Source organism: Corvus hawaiiensis, chromosome 10 (genome assembly GCF_020740725.1).
Source record: "Corvus hawaiiensis isolate bCorHaw1 chromosome 10, bCorHaw1.pri.cur, whole genome shotgun sequence".
Lineage (NCBI taxonomy): Eukaryota > Metazoa > Chordata > Aves > Passeriformes > Corvidae > Corvus > Corvus hawaiiensis.
In genome coordinates, this window is record NC_063222.1 from 16,010,343 (window position 1) to 16,027,528 (window position 17,186).

The following is a 17,186-nucleotide window of genomic DNA, read 5'->3' on the forward strand; positions in this document are numbered from 1 at the left end:
TTTTTCACATGACAGGAAAAAGCCAGATCACATCAGGTACCAACCAGCTTCTTTTATACCTTCCCAATGTTTCCTTGGCACGCAAAAAGCTCTTCATTAACCCTGCATTTAATTTTGATTACTTGCAATGGATGTATAAGTGGCTCAGTCTAAGAAAATAACAGAAGGATTCTGCCTGGGATGCCAGTATACCTGCTGCTCAACTCCTTTAAAAGACTTAGAAAGATTGAGCTAGTTTTTAGCTAAAAAGAAATTAAAGCCAAGTTTCTGCACTCAAACTTCTGAGCATACAAGATCAATATCTTGACTTTTTCCAATTGAAGTTGATGAGATTTTTTTTTTCTTATCAGCTGCATTGGGAATAGATGTGCTTTTAAATATTGTGCGTTCTTAATCACTCTGTTTTAATTATGTGCTGCTAGAGAAGAAAATTGTTTCTTTCTGAGAATCACAAAGCACAATTCATTGTTTTATGTAAAATTCAAAATAAATTTTATATTTCTTTTCAGTATTACTCTCAGTTCTCAGAAATTGGAATTTTTTTCCTATAGATTTTGTGTGTTTTCCTATTTAACAAATACTGTTTTGAATTGTGTAGGTATAAATGATGGAAAACATTCAGTTTCTAAACAGCAACAACTGTATTTAAGCACTACGAAGTGAGACAGTGTAAATTACTTTAATATTCCCAAGAATGTTTTCTCCTTCACCATACTTCTCTCTTGCTTCTGACAGAATGACATGTTTAAAGAAACTTTGGTAATAATCAGTACTTACTTCATCCATGATACCTAAAGATTTATGAAATTATTCTTAGAACCTGATAGATGTGGGTTACCCTATAGCAGCACCTTCAGTACAGAGATTGTACCTCAGAAGTTCCTGGCTGATGCTGGTGTAGACCCCCAGCCGTCCATTTGCTACACCAGAGTGTAGATTTCATTGATGGTATTTGGTTAACGTAGAATAACTCCCAAGTTTTTGGCCTAAATAAAACTGCTGTGGTGCTGACACCTTGGAGGGCAGCCTGACACTTTCATCTTGTTAAGCATAAAAAAAAATGTATTAACTCTGACATCTACTTCAAAAGTGTGATCTACAAGTTATCCTACATTCTAAATTGTTGATCTTGTTTGGTAAAAGTTTCTTTTAGCAAAGTGCCAAAACATGCACCCTTTTTGGCTGGACTGAAAAAAATTTTTAACAGGTTTAATTACTAGTAAAAAAAGGGACTGAAATACTTTCCAAACTTCTAGACTAGGTTTTAAAGATGGCACAAATCTGTGTTACAATTTGTGTGTTCACTTATATCCAATTGATAAGATTAGAGCTGGTTTACTAGAGTAATTCATTAAATATTTAGCTGTAGAACAAATAAAGCATTGCATTAATGAAGTTAATTGCACTACCTAAGACTGTTATTAGAGGTTTGCTCCATTGCTCTTTGTCTTGGGGCAAGGCTGCTTTTTTTTCCCTTTATCACTCCCTTTATTACTTAGGCACCGCTTTTCATGTTGTTCTATTTTGTGTTACATTCAAAAAAAGCACATGAAAAAAAGACTGAGTTTATTTCCTTTTCAAGTCTGCTTTTTTGTTGAGTTTCCTATATAAATGTTAGCAATAACCTGCCTTATATTTGAGGCATACTTACTGCATCTGTAAATAGATGGTAAAGATGATACCTTTTGAAAAGCAGTGACCAAAATGACTGCTGTTAATAAATTGAAAAAGTCAAGGATGACAGGACATCCTGTTGTTGCTTTTTAAATTAAATGTATCTGCACAACATTTCAAAAGATTAACTGTTAAAAGGTAGAATCTCATCTGTCTACTAAGCACTAACTTTTCTAACAAATACTAGATTTTCTGTTTTGAATCTAACATCTTTTGTATATATTAATTTTTTTAATCATCTTCGTGCGCTTTTTTCTGTGAATGGCTTGTGGTGGTTGAATACATACATGGGGCCCTCTTGTTACTAATTGTAGTAAACTGTAGCTTGAAGCTCAGCAACTGGTGGAGAATAACAAGATCTGTTGCAACACAATATTTTGTGTACTGTTACCATTCAAACTAACTGGCAATGCAGGAAAAAGTGATGTGTGGTAAAGGTGGGGTATCGGAAATAATTGAGGAATGATGCTGTGGTAAACACAGGTTTGCCTTATAAGCCTAAACAAAACACAAGGTGTAAATTTCACTGAATTGTTTTTTTGCATTCCCTTCATTTGTCAGTATGAAACAATGCTAATTGGTTAGCTTTTATTTTGTGCATCCCCAAAAGAGCAAGAAAGGTGTGGTTATGTCTGCTGGGTTTTTTTTTTCATTCAGTGGTCTGATAAAACATCATTGTTAGAGATCTGAGGCACATAGAGATCTGAGGTAATTTTTTCCAAAATGTGAGTGCTTTTTCCATTCTCTGAGTTGTGTCCTATGTGAACAGTGAGTTTGACAAAGAAGGATACAGTTCAGAGGAATTTTTAAACATTATATCTTTTGGATTGGATAGGATGCCTTCATTAAATCTTTTATTTGATACTTTCCTTCAAGGCTGAGGCTTAAGTTAGGATCCTACTTTAAACATTTTTGTTGGGGTTTTTTTCAGTTTTTATATTCAGTCTTTTTATTTCAGGATCAAAAATGTTAAGACGTGCCCAATATAGATAGATATTAAACCTGCTTGGGGTAGCAACACCGAAGTATTTTTAGTGCCTTAGTAAGTTATTCCTTAGTTCTACTCTTAAAATATTTCACTATTAGTTTACATGGGCTTAAGTATTTTTGTTATTCATACTATCTGAGTTTGTGTTATCAAACAACTACTTAAAATTGTAGCTTGCTGCTAAAATACAGAAGGAAATGTTCTTTGAATTGAAAATGTTTTGTGTGATAGCTTAACTAATGTTGTCATAACATGAATGTGTTTGTTTAGGACTCAAATTATTTGAACCTTGCTTTCTTTTCTGTTTTGTCTCTGCCTTCCCTTTTTTCATTAGTCTCACAAAATATTTGCCAAAACTGACTGCAACATTACTTTTGTGAATTTTTTAATGCAGTCTATCTGTAGACTGTATGTTAGCACATCTCAGGCAAATAAGCACTGTAAAATCAGTTATGTATTCTCTGGATGTCTCTTCATTTGAATAGGCGCTGGTTCTCAATACAAAATAACCAACTTGTGTACCAGAAGAAATTTAAGGTAAGAATCAAAAACTGGCTTGGGATAGTTCGGGGTTTAGGTGATGATTTTCCTGATTGATTGGAGAAACTGCTGACATGGCATCCTGTGTGATCTTCAATAACCTACTGCTTTTTTCTAAATTAGTTTCTCCCATTGTAAAATGAGACTAATTGCTACACTGACAGATTCTGAGATTCCTGTGCAGTGACTTGTAAGCACATACTTTATTTGCTGTGGGTTTTGTAACCTAGTTAGAGCTTTAAAAGTTGTTGGTCCCAAAAGGCTTGTGCTCACTTGCTGGCAGTCAAATATTCCATGCTGTTCTCTGAGCAGTTGTGTTTAACTCTTTCAGGACTTGCTCCCTCTAGTTACTTACTGGCTCACATACCCAATTCAGCAATTGGGGAAAAAAAGCATGAAAGCTTTTGTTACAAAGCAGTCAGGGTTGCTATATACATGTACTTACTATTGAAAATGCACAATGGTTCAGCAGTCAGTACCTGCCTTGTTGCTTGTGGGAAGTGCAGTAGTTGTATGTTAAAGCAGCAAGTCCAGCTCTGCCCTGAGCCATAGAAGCCTTTTCAGTCGGTTCTTGGGCCCCTGCTCCTTTGTTTGCTGTTCTAGAATCTGCTTTTGCACCATGGAGCTGTAGCTGTTCTTCAGGTTGGAAAAAAATAGAGACTGTATGGAGACGGTGGGGGGAAAAAAAGAGGAAAGAGCTTATAGCAATTAATTCCTCTTCACTGCAAACAGACCAGATTCAGAGGCTGTTCTTGTTGTCTGATCTCTTATCTGTTAGATCAAGGGGCTTCATTTCTGTGGTTAGAAAGGAAACACGCAGTCGAGCACATTTGGTTGGGCATTTTATGTTTGTGAATTCTCATTGTTTGTTTTTTTTTTTAACTGCACCTTTAAAATGCTGATAGCTCAGAATGGAATTCTTATGAATTGAATGAAATTTTCAAACCCACTGCCTTCAGCTTCTGATTTTTTTTTTTTTTTTATTTGACACTTACAATACTGCTGATTTAGGTATAACTTTTCTGATTTAAATGTGAGTTAATTGCATCTCTTAGAGTATCTTTGTAGTTTGAATACTGTTGTTTAAATTTAAGGTGTTGATTATTCAGTAAACTGGATTGTAGGTAAAAAGAAATTCTCCGAAGTTTGTATTAAATTTTCATTGAATATAACTAAACATTAAAATTTATCTAAATATATCCTGCTAAGTATCTCCAGATCCACTTAGTTCAAATTTTATTTTGGGAGGAAAATATTAGTGTAAACAGGCAAATAGAATTAAATTGTTAATAATTCAGGATTGAATTCTCATCTTAGTATCAACTATGTTATTTTTTCTCTGTGACTTTTTTGTTAACTTTCGTCTCTTAGGATAATCCCACAGTAGTTGTTGAAGACTTGCGGCTCTGCACAGTTAAACACTGTGAAGACATAGAAAGACGTTTCTGTTTTGAGGTGGTTTCTCCAACAAAGTAAGGAGAAGTGATGGAGTATGTTTATTTAAAAATAAAAATCATTACATTTAGTTGTTTTAAAATGCAAGATGAACATTTCTCTTGGGATAGATCAAAACAGGAAAAGTATCTGAAAAATTCTGTTCTCTGAAATTTTGGCGGGGAGTAAGTGATGCTGTGAGAAGTGTCCCTGGTATTTAGTTTACTTTTGGCATTAAAATAAACATGCATTCTTGTGCTTTTTGCATAAATGGCTTATGGTGCAGAGCTCTGCTGTGGCTTAGTAGTAGCTGATACTATCAGCTGCTTGGTAATGTAGAAAATAGGTCTCAGTTTCTCCACATTTCTGATTGGTGCAGTGAGAGAGAAACACATGAATATGCTGTTGTCTCGGTGATGTTAAATTATACTTCAGAATGCACTAAATGAAACTACCAATTAAAATTATTTTTCATCTCCAGCAGTGCAGTGCGTTTGTTGTACTTGGGGAAGTTTGGCATCCTGCCACAGCAAGGGCAGGACACAGATTCCTCATTAGTGATTTTGAGATGTGACCATATCTAAGTTTTTGATATGAGGTCAACCTGCTTTTAGGTTTGGATGCTATCTACACTCCCCACTCCTCCTTACATTTCTCTTCTGAACAGATTGCTGTCCAGCGTGATGTTTGCATCCCCAGTTGTGGTTCACTATAACATGCATTTTGCTCTTCCTTGCCTGTGCTTTTTCAACCCATAAGTGTTGGAACAGTTTTGTACTTCATGACCTGTTTCTTTTACTGTTGTTGAGAAAAGTACTGTTTGTCAGAGAGCTTTAAAATTACTCTCTCTTGATCTCAGTGAATGAAAATGTGTTTTCAAGGACTGATATATGTGTCTTGTGTCATGGAGATAAAATGCATTTGAGGATATAAAAAAAAATTTGGAATAAGGAAAGGAATAGGAAGCTAAGCCATTCTCAGGGGTTTTGGAAGAGTAATTTCTGTATCTATTATCATTACCTGCAAATAATTTTGAAATAAGGAATTTGCAACTCACAAAGGCTCAGCTGCTTTGTTATCTTAAAGTAAATGGGTTTATTAGATGATGCCTACTAAACAATATACTTGTGGTGATAGTAAGAAATTTGCTCCATAAAAACAGACCCCCAAGGAAATGTGTTGCTGGATTTCAGCTGCTTGGCCACTCTCTCTGAGTACTTTGATTTGTCACAGGAGCTGCATGCTTCAGGCTGACTCGGAAAAGCTGCGGCAGGCGTGGATTAAGGCTGTTCAGACCAGTATTGCCACAGCATATAGAGAGAAAGGGGATGAATCTGAGGTGAGTTTAAAAATCCACCAAACAGCAACCCCCCCCCTTTAGATCCTGAAAATTTTACATATGTAAAACCTCTTTTAATGAGAGGGAGGGAAAAAAAGAATCCATTGTTTGTCTTTCAGTGGAAATGCAATGAAATTTTGAAGGCTGTGAATTATATCTAATCTGTCTTTCACTTCATCATCTTAAAATTACTATGGCCTATATGTTTTTTTTGAGATTGTTCTGTAATGTGATTAAAATTCATAGGATATTCTTATATTCAGTTTTATATATCTTCTAAAAGCCTAAACATCTTTTTAGTTCTGTGGCTTGCCTTGGCAGAAGAGATTTTTCTTGGATTTTAGTGCACAGTCAGTATCTGTGGCACTTTTAATTTCTTTAATTTAGCATGTGTCTCTTTTTTGGTTTGTTTGTTTCTTTTCTCTTTTAGAAACAGGAAAAGAAATCATCCCCTTCTACTGGGAGCCTAGAATCTGGGAATGAGACAAAAGAGAAGTTGTTGAAAGGAGAGAGTGCTCTGCAGAGAGTTCAGTGTATTCCTGGCAATGCTGCCTGCTGTGACTGTGGTTTGGCAGATCCTCGCTGGGCCAGTATCAACCTGGGAATCACATTGTGCATTGAGTGCTCTGGGATACACAGGTTGGGGAACTCCTCACAACTGCATTTGATGTGTGCATTGACTTAGTTAGGAAGGGTGGTGTTTGCCTCTTCAAAGGTATATTGAAAGAAAATTAGAGACCCTTGTTCGTAAAAAGAATTAAGGTAACTGCTTTATTTGCATAAATTAATGGTAAATCTGTCTGAGGTAAGATATAACATGTAGTTACAGGTTAATGTGGTTTTTTTCCATGCTGTTTAGGAGCTTGGGAGTCCACTTCTCAAAAGTAAGATCTTTAACATTGGATTCATGGGAACCTGAACTCCTAAAGGTATGATAGTATTTTTGAAACAGGTTTCTATTTGGTACTTTGATTGTTGTTTTAAAGCCTCTGCATCAGAAAGTTCAATGCAGGAAACATATTTGTACCCAGTGTATGTCTTGCAGTTTTGAGCAGAAAATGTTTATAGTTGTGTGTTGGTTTATTTTAATTCACACTTTCTTACAATTCATGATCATTTGTGCTACAAATTTGCAATTGAGAACAACTTAAAATGCCTTCAGCTTCACAAGTGCACTCTGAGTAGCAAGTTTCATCTGATACTTTCAACATATAAAAAGGCAAATCTGTTTACAAACTAATAATGTCTTTCAGTGGGCTGAAAATTTTGAAAGCAATATATCAGCCTAAAGCATGATCATACTCAAAAATTTGAATGTCAACTCTGAGCAGTTAGATGCTTCTGGCTTATAGGAGAATACTCATGCAACTGCTCTTGTGTGCTATTTGTGTGCCAAATTTCTAGCTTGAACCATGGTTATAAAAATCATGCGACACTGAAATCCTGAAATAGGAACTCATGCATGGATGCATGCATGCAACTGGATAGCTCTGCAAAGCATTTGTTTCTAGCTGTGATGTTCTGGCACTTAGGTGTTGCTTCTCTATGCTGAACAATCAAAAGACAGGGTGCTTTTTTTGTGGTTAAATAATTTTAATATCAATGTGTTCATACTGAGAAAGCAAGCAACCAACCTCCCCTCCTGCCCCCACCAAAAAAGCTGTTCCTCTTGTACTATTCATGTAAATACCTGAATTCTGCCTGGTATTAGAAACAAGAAATCTGTTTGCAATCCATAGGGCCAGATTCTCCTGTAAGTATTATCTCCAGGCTGGTTTTTGTCTTTGTCCTTTTTCTATAGTTGTATCAGATTATGATTTAGCAAAAATGTCCAATGGGTAATTGATTGAATTATCTCTTGCTGATGGGGTAAGAACAGCTCCTGGCAAAGCTGCTGGAAAGAGCACCTTTGTTAATGAGGCCTGCAGGTGTCATTCTGGTGGCTGTTTTTTCAGGCACTTTAAAAGTGACTATATTTTTTTTGTTATTTTACTCAGAATTTTATCTCTCACTGATTGTTTCATTATTATCATATAAACTCATGCTTATTTCTGTAAGTGTACTTTAACTAGTGAAAACCCTAAGTTGTAGATATAGGCTGAGTGAGGCTAAACACAACTGAATAGCTACCTATTTGCAACTGTATTTGAATTTATTTATTTTGCTTTATAGCTTATGTGTGAATTGGGAAATGATGTTATAAATAGAATATATGAAGCGAAGTTGGAAAAAGTGGGAGTAAAGAAGCCACAATCTGGAAGTCAAAGGTAGTATTTTACTAGCAATGCCTGTTGCTTCCTTTTATTGTTGCTTCCTTCAGCCTCCAGCTGTAAAAGATGCTGCCACTTCACTGAGTTACACTCCTTTAGTGTACTTGTTTCCCTGTATCACCAGTATGTCTTGCTCTCTCCTTTTTCTCACTCTCTCTCTTTATTGGGTATTCTTCTGTTGGTCCCTTCCTGCTTCTCCTGTTCATTTCTTCTTTTTGTGATCTCACTCCCTCCTTTTGATGACAGCTCTAGAGCATCATTGTGGACGTGTGGATTTTGTTTCCTCTCTGCTTGGTACCAGCTCAGCCAGCTGTACTCAGTGTGTGAGTGCTCCTGGAAGGAGCCTGTTGCTGTGCCTTTTGTTTACAGTGACTTTGTTCTTCCATTTGACTTTTGTTCCCTGATGCTCAGAATGTTCTCATCTTCCTACCTACATTGTACATGAGCTCTGCTGCTTTACAGCAGCCTTTAAATCATTGTACTGCTGTCTTCTATTTCTCTTATGCTGATCTGTGTTTGAAGATGGATTCCTCATATTTTATGCCGCTGCATAGGATGTCTCTTAAAACTTGCTTTTTTACTACCTTTCCAGTTCTGTGCTGCTTGCTGCCCAGTTTTATAGTATAGAAAACTGCATTTTGTGAAGTGTTGGCAATTTGGAGAAAGTGGTAGGAGATTTGCTAGATATTCCTTCTAGTGGTAACTGCTTTTCAGCAGTTTCAATGCAATAATTACAGCCCCTTTTATCAGTTTGGCACAACTGCTGTTGTGTCTTAAGATGATAACCTCAGGTTACAAGAAAAAATACTTCAGTATGTGATATGGAACTAATGGCTGTGCCTACCTAAGGCTAGTTACTGTTTTCTTGTGTAATCTTAATGTTCCTGTAACAAATGTTGCAATTTATATTTACATAAGAAACTAATTATATTTATTAATAGGTTATTAACATGTATAAAGGTTTAATACAGGTAACACAGAGTAACTAATGCTTATTTCTTCCACATACCACTTTCCAAAGTTGCTGTCTGAAAGAAAATACATGTATATGAACTTAACAAAATTACTTTCTTTTGAGCCTTGTGTAAAATTTAATCAAGAATCCAGAAAGTGACAGTGTGCTTTGCATCTTTCTGAAAATGTGCTATAGGTGTGTCTTATGTGCAATGCCAAGCTACAGTTTTGGTTACTTACTTTAGTACAAACTAGACATTCTTTTAATACATGAAAATACTAAAATACTAGCTTACTAACTCCGGGGATTTTGTATATGACAGGCAGGAGAAGGAGGCATACATCAGAGCAAAATATGTGGAAAGAAAGTTTGTAGAGAAGCAAGCTGCATCAGTACCTCTGCCTGAGTCTGGAACAAAAGTTTTGCCTCCAAGTCAGGAAGAGAAAAGGCACAGTGGCCCTGAAAAGTCCCTTTTGGCAGGGGAGCAAGGTGCAGCATCTCAAAAAGGTATTTACACACTTCTCTCCTTAGCTGTATTACCTATCTTCTTTTTACAGTAGCATATTTTTATATTAATTGACTTCTGCCTCATGCAGAGAATTTGGAATCTGTTTTTTAATGTGCTGTAGCCTAGTGTAGTGTAGGGGAGAAAAGACTTCTCCAGAGATGTGCATTTTTACATGGGGAAGGATTTGGAATGGGGATGCTTATAATTCAGAAACATATTAACCACCTTCTTTCCTCCGTATTTTCATCCTTCTTGATTTTTCCAATAACGTTCTTTCCTGCCCTATCCTTTCCTTACTGCCTGCTTTGTGCTTTGCTAACCTGCATGTCCCAGCGGTTGCTGTAAGTAGCGACGAGGCGAGGCGGGAGTCTCTGTTCTGTCCTGATGAACTTGATTCACTCTTCTCCTACTTTGATACCTCTTCAAAACTCCGTAGTAGTAAGTACTGCAGCTGTGGCGTGTTCAGTATTTGCACTAGTGATCCATTGTGTTGTGGCCATCTCCCTGCTTCAATCTATTGTCTCCAGGCTGTTGCATTGCTTAGTATTTTCATGAAATAATTTAAGCTTTTTTACTTATCCTGATTTTTTTTTTTCATTTCTAGTTATCTTTGACATTTATTATTATTATTATTGTAAATGTTATGGTTACAAAATTTGACTTCATATTTTTCTATGGATGCATTAAGAATACTGAATAATAACTAGCCATTTTTTTAAAATTGTGTTCAGGACCAAGTATAAAAGCTTGCTTTATTATCATGGTATCTGTGAAGAGCAGGTAGCTTCAGCTCTGCATAGTAATTGCAGTTTCTCCCCAAAACAGTCCGAAGCAGTGACAGTGGGATCCAGCCGAGTGCTGATGACAGCAGAGAACACCTTGCCTCTACTATATCAGCCAACAGTTTGTATGAACCAGGTGTGTTAGGCTTTGCACTTTAAGATGAAAGTTTAATCACTTGGTAATTTTTTTGTTTTTGTAAAAAAGATCAGTGCTTGGTGATACAATTCATGTCTGCTCTCCTGGTTGAAATGCTTTTAGCAAAGGTAAAATTTGCCTGAGTGATCTTTCCTTTGGGCTTGCTACCAAAAATGACATTTAATCCTTCTAAATGGGTTCAAAGAGCTATGGTTTTTTCCAGTCAGATGAGACTGATCCCAAAACACTGATTTTTTTTTTTGCAGATAGAGAAATGCTGTATTTTGAGAAAGACAAGTCTCCATACAAATGCATTATCCTTTTATAAATGCATAAATCCATGGAGATACAATTCCTGTTGAGTCACAGATAATAGGCTTTTATGTGTTATTTGTGCATTCTTGCTTAATTTTTCTATTTATGTGGAATTGACCAAGTCTTTAAACATTACTCCCTCTACTCAGAAGTTCTGTAAGTTGATGAATGAAATTACTTGCTAATGTTAGCATGCTGTTCTTACAGATGTATTGAGTATGGCTTCTCAAAATTTCCAAAAGATTTATTTATAAAGCAAACCTATTCTTCTACATCAAAGCACTCTTCTAAGGTGTATTTTAAATCCAGTAGTTCACAGCTGTTATTGCAAGCATATGGCTTGGATCTTTTTTGTCTGTGCTGTAGAAATATTTATGATGCTGTAACTCACAAAAGGTTTCATGTAACAACATCTTTATTTCTCAGACTTCACTCTGTATAACTGTTATTGAGATGAAGAGTATGCTTTAGTCCAAAAGATTATAGCCACAGCATGTAATTGGTAAATGGCAGTGGTATCTATTAACAAAAGTTAGGTCATAACAGCATTAGCCTTGTATTCAGGTGTAGCAAGCTGTTGCAGATAAAAGATACGCTTGTATGACTACATAGAAAATTAGTTTTATTCATATCTTGCACTTTAGAGTAAAACACACTCCAAACCTTAAACAACTTCTTAGAAATTACATGGAATATATAAATTGAAGGATATACACATGTGCCAGTAATGTGGAGAGAATGTTTTCTGTGCAATAGTAGTTCTGTGAAGAGACTGTGCCTGAATGCTGGAGCTAAAGGCATTTGTGACTTCCCCTGGCAGAACAGGGCAGCAATACATAGCATTCTGTGAAAGCTGAGCTACCTATTGCCAGACACATGATGTTTTGATCAGAATTCCAAGAAGTACCTTGTAAAAACACGGATTATGTAAGCAATTTTTTTTTCTTTTTAGAAGGAGACAAGCAAGAGTCTCCAGTGTTCTGTGACTCCAAGCAGCCTAGTCCAGGATTGCAGCTATATCAAGCTGCCTTTGAGAAAAATCTTCCTCACATGGCAGAAGCATTGGCCCATGGAGCTGAAGTAAACTGGGTCAATGTGGAAGAAAACAAAGCAACACCACTCATTCAGGCAGTGCGAGGGGTATGTGATATGCAGCTCTGGTGATGGGGGAGGAGGGCAAGGGAAATAATGATATTTCTGTGTCACTGTTCCATTTGTGCTGCTTGCTTGTAATGAATATGATTATGTGATGCTGAAGTTGTGTTTACAGTGTTCTTTCAAATTTGTTTCTGAATTATTTTTTTCCTATTAATGCTTTGTTTGGAATTCTATATCCTAGTAGTATTTAAAGTTGATATGAAAGCAACTCCCATTTTGTTTCCTTTGCCATGTGGCTCAGTGGTGAGAAGAGAGAAGAGGTTTGGTTTGATTCCAGCAATCTGGTGCTGAGTTGTTTCTTTGTTTTGATTCCATAGGGTTCATTGGTTACTTGTGAATTTTTGCTGCAGAATGGGGCCAATGTGAACATCCGAGACATGAAAGGAAGAGGGCCCCTGCACCATGCCACAGTTCTAGGACATACTGGGTAACTCACTGCCCCACAGTTTGTATATGGCCATCCTTTACTGTATCTGTTCATGTGAAGCTTCTTCATTGCCCCAGATATTCTGACATTTTAATAGTATTTCTTAAGCTCTGGATGTGAGAGGGCAAATAATGTTTTGATTCAGCAGTCTCATCCACTAGAAAAACACACGTGTTTTCTAATGTGAATTAAATAAAGGGTTTGCTTACTAGTCTGTTAACATGTTCTAGATGAACTGCACTATTTTGATATATATGAGACTTTTGGTGATTTAATTTAAATACATTGTATCTAGCTTGACTTTATGAGCTTTTTTCCTTTATTGTCAAAAATATTCTTCAATGGTTTTTTTCTAAACAGACAAGTGTGTTTATTCCTAAAACGAGGAGCAAACCAGCATGCCACTGATGAAGATGGGAAAGATCCATTGAGTATAGCAGTGGAAGCTGCAAATGCAGATATTGTAACACTGTAAGTTGTACATTCTGTTTTCTGACTAGAAACTTAGATTTTGCTATTCTGTTTCAAGTTAAAAATACAAGAAATGTCAAAATACCTTAACATAAAAACAGGGGGAGCAAAAGAAAAATCAAATGCACTGTCTGTAGGTGACCTCTTTGATGTGAGATTCAGAAGAGCTTTGTAGGTCTTGCATTGTAGTCTTTTTTGTGCTTTAATGATGACATTGCTCTTTTTGTTTTCTGAATGGCAGGTTGCGTTTAGCCAGGATGAATGAAGAAATGCGTGAATCAGAAGGACTCTATGGGCAGCCAGGTCAATACTCTACTAATAACCACACTGAAATGCAGTATAAGAAGTGTATACAGGAATTTATCACTTTACAATTAGATTCTTAGTGTCTGAGGGAAATTAAAGATTGCTTCATACAATAATTTTTTTTATAAACCAACACATTCTAAAGCTTCGTTGAAATTCAGTGGTGTGACTTTGTCAGAGTATTTAGGGAACCTAAAAGGAGACTGTTTAAAGAGTGTCATTATAGCAGTGTGTTACTACAGCCATGACCACCCTATTCTGCTAGTAGTTGTCCACAGTTTTCTCCTATTGCTGTTCCATTGATATCTGTGTAATGTTAGGATTTACCTGACATTATTTAGTAGCAGCTTTCTGAATCAGCTTGCTCAGAGACAGTTGAAGAGTTCATCTTATTCCAGGACACCATTCTTCTTCCTGTGGAATGGTCCACTTTTTCTTTTTTAAGAAAAGAATGCTTGCACACCAATGTAAAAAATGTACATCAGATATTTCAAACTAACTCCAGACAGAAATAGGAAAGTATTATTTCCTTAAATTTTATTTTTAAATATTTTTATTTGTTAAGATACTAATAAGAAACAGAACAGTCATTCTTAAGTATGTATTTTTGTATGCATAGTATCTTTCCATTTGGTTAAAAAAACAAAGAGAAGCTGGCAGATACTTGAGCCAACTCCAACAAGAAAGTAACAAATTATATTTAATGAATATGTGCAACTTTATTCTCAGGCACTCAGTCCAAATTTACACAATGTTGTGATGTGATACTTGCTTCTATAGGAAGGTAATTTAATACCCTGCAAATATCAATAATGAAGGCTCACTTGGTTGTGAAGTTAGACAGCTAAAAACACCCTGCTATCCCTGGCAGAAGTGAAAGGGGAACCTTATTTTTAAGGCTGAGTGCCGACTACTCTCAGTTCACTCTTATAAAGCCCTTACGTGTTTCCCATTGATTCGTAAGGATTGGGCAGGGTGGGTGTTACCAGACTGGAGCTGGAATATAGCCAAGGGGCAACACTGAGTCTCATGTTGAAATCCTAGATGAGCTCTATTAAATAAACCAAATTTATTTCGTTTCTCCTTATGAACAGGGGTTTTTTAAATTTATTTTTGAAATATAAAATTCAAATTAAAGCAGTAAAAGTACTATAGATGCTCAGGCATTCAAATGCTTTCTTTGACAGAGCTACAACTAATTTAAAACCATTTACTTGATTATGAGCTCAGGTGAGCTCAGAAAACATACAAAAAAACCTCTATTGCCAGTGTAGCCAAGTTCGATGTAAAGCTGTTTTTGGATACAGTGCCTACTACTTCACTGATAGTCTGACAGTAACAAATACTGAAGTATTTTTGAGTTTCCTCATTTTTATTTTAAGAGGTAAAAATAATTATTATCAGTTTCAAATAGTAAAATGCCTTTAAGAGGTATGTATTTTGGCTCAAAAGCTCTGTGCTATATCATAAATGAATATTTTAGATCATTTAATTGACCTGTCACAAATCCAAAATTATTATAAACCAGAAAATGTTTCTATAGTTTGTACAAAAAGCCTCAGTTGGTTACTAAACATTAAAAAATGGTAATTGAAATGCTTCACTCATAACAAATACAGGCACTACGTACATGAAAATGTGAAGTAGTTGGGGAGACTCTTTTCCCTGATAATTTATTTAAAATAGTATTTAGACACATTCTTCAGTTAGGTTGATGAAATAAAAAGCTGGTGAAGTCTTTAATGGAAAATGTTGTGACCTTTTTATCAGTTTGTATTGCAGTAGAATTTAGAGACTGCAGCTGGTAACAATATGATCCAGATACTTTACAGCTGGTAAGGTGAGATTGACAGTGAAGAGCAGATTTGCCACAACAGGCAGAGATTGCCCAAAATCATGGGGAGGCTTTCATTAGAATAACTTGTGAAATTAAGGCCACAAGCTGTAACACAGAGTTGCAGCCAGGCAAACTTACTGTATCTTTGGATACCACAGGTCTTCCCCCTTCACTTTGTTAGTTATTGAAGTCTCTTTTAAAAGCTGAAGTCAGTATTTCAGTGTTTTGAATGTTTGTGTCTGCTATAGAAGGGTTGTGTCAGTGTAAGCACAAAACCTGTCTGCTGTCATGAGGTATCACACCTTTATGTGGTTTTAAGGGATGCAGGTCTTTTTCACTGCATATACATGTTAAATTATCTGCACTGCCCTTACTTTAGAACTCCAGTGTTCCAAAATTATGATTCTAGGATCATAATAATCAAAATAAGCATTTTCAAGGCAATTGTGTATTCGCTGGGAGCTATGTGAGGGAAAATATCATTTTAGGAGTTTGCTGTCATCAGAATGAAGCCAACTGCCTACTTGTCAGCTCTAGCAATGCAGCTGATAATTGCTCATGTAGCTAATGACATCAAAATTTCTAATTTAAATATATTTGGCTGGTTTGAACTACTGAGAGAATGAATATATTGCTTTGCAAGGTACAGTTGGTCTTCCAAAATATTCCTTGAATGGGTACTAGCTGAAACCAGCTTTAAATGTTAATTTCTGGTGGTAAAGCCATATGTACCGTGGTACTGTTTCTGTATAATACTTGAGTGCTCACCTCCTGGTGCTACAGTACGTCTTGCTAACTCTTTGATATTAGCATTGCTACTTTTTCTTCCTACCTTTTCTTGAATGTATGATGTGTGCCTTTTGAGTTACTCCAGTGTTAAATGGTAAAGCAGTGTTACAGTATTTTTGTACATAGAATCTGCACTTTAGGGAAAACATTGCTTGGAAAGGGAATTTCCAGAATTCAGTTTTAGAGTAGAATTTTAAAATAATGATAAGGTTTACAGTACTAAATATTTTAATGCAACATACAAACTAAAGGGGCACTTTATTTTAGTCTATTTTTGTATGTAATATTTTTGTTATGTAATAGAGTCAAAACTAGAGCCACAATGTATCTTGCAAAAATACCTTTTTTTTCTTTCAAGTTCATTTGAAAGAACCAAGTATGGCAACTTGAACTGCAGTACCCGTTCACCAGTGGAACCCACTTCTGTGTTAAAAGCATAATTGCTTTTGTCACAGAAGCCTAATTCTGCTTTGTGCCCTTCATAGCTGTTCCTTTGGTGAATGTTGCAGCTCCGTTCTGTGCTGGTCTCCCAGAGCAAGCAGTTCTCACAAGCTGTTTCAATAAAACCTGTCCTGTGCCTGCTTCATCTCTAGAACACAGAATCACAGAATTGACCTTTAAGGTTGGAAGGGACCTTAAAGATCATCTAGTTCCAACCTCCCTGCCATGGGCAGGGGCACCATACTTGAAATTAAATCTGAAAACCAAAAGGGAATTTCTCTAGAAGTGACTTTTCCTAGTAGAGCAGTTTTGAATGTATTAATCTTTTAAAGTTTGGGAAGAATTGTGTCACTGCACTGTTAAATATTCCTGGAAGGTCAGTTATTATTTGTGAAAGTGTTTTTAAAAGACTGGAGTCTCATCTCCAAAAGAATAATAGTTTTGAAATTGGAAATGTGCATTAAAAAATGGAAAAACAAAACAATGTACCTTTTCCCAGTAGTGCAAACTTTTAAGCATAAAAACATGCTTTTCTTCCACAATCATGTTAGAAAAAAAAAAAATCTTCATATTCAACATACATGATGAGATTTTGGGTTGATTTCTTTGTCATGCTATTAATCAAGCTGTCAGCAAGAAACAGTAGTGCTGGGATCTTGTGTCCTGTGTGGCCGTCTGTGTTGGGAAGACTGTAAAATTTGGATGGCTGCATAGTTCCTGACCCAACCAAATGTTTGATGCATTTAATTCCTTTTGAAGACAAAAGGGTATGGTTAGTGTTTTAAAACAGGACTTGAACTCAAGGCCCAAAATGCT

At 36.1% G+C, this 17,186-nt stretch overlaps 1 protein-coding gene across 10 annotated transcripts in view; it reads left to right on the forward strand.

Moving 5' to 3' along the window:
- Positions 1 to 17,186, forward strand: part of ACAP2 (ArfGAP with coiled-coil, ankyrin repeat and PH domains 2) — a 63,948-nt gene that overhangs the window by 41,475 nt on the left and 5,287 nt on the right. For 4 of the 10 annotated variants that reach the window (XM_048314012.1, XM_048314013.1, XM_048314020.1 and 1 more), the window contains 14 exons: positions 16 to 36; positions 3,148 to 3,199; positions 4,574 to 4,674; positions 5,870 to 5,975; positions 6,406 to 6,614; positions 6,835 to 6,904; positions 8,148 to 8,242; positions 9,523 to 9,707; positions 10,042 to 10,146; positions 10,534 to 10,626; positions 11,894 to 12,081; positions 12,417 to 12,526; positions 12,887 to 12,997; positions 13,239 to 13,300. In XM_048314012.1, the coding sequence (XP_048169969.1) occupies positions 16 to 36; positions 3,148 to 3,199; positions 4,574 to 4,674; positions 5,870 to 5,975; positions 6,406 to 6,614; positions 6,835 to 6,904; positions 8,148 to 8,242; positions 9,523 to 9,707; positions 10,042 to 10,146; positions 10,534 to 10,626; positions 11,894 to 12,081; positions 12,417 to 12,526; positions 12,887 to 12,997; positions 13,239 to 13,300 (1,508 nt within the window). The remainder of the gene's footprint in view (positions 1 to 15; positions 37 to 3,147; positions 3,200 to 4,573; positions 4,675 to 5,869; positions 5,976 to 6,405; positions 6,615 to 6,834; positions 6,905 to 8,147; positions 8,243 to 9,522; positions 9,708 to 10,041; positions 10,147 to 10,533; positions 10,627 to 11,893; positions 12,082 to 12,416; positions 12,527 to 12,886; positions 12,998 to 13,238; positions 13,301 to 17,186) is intronic. The other 6 variants (XM_048314017.1, XM_048314018.1, XM_048314014.1 and 3 more) reach the window with 4 other exon arrangements.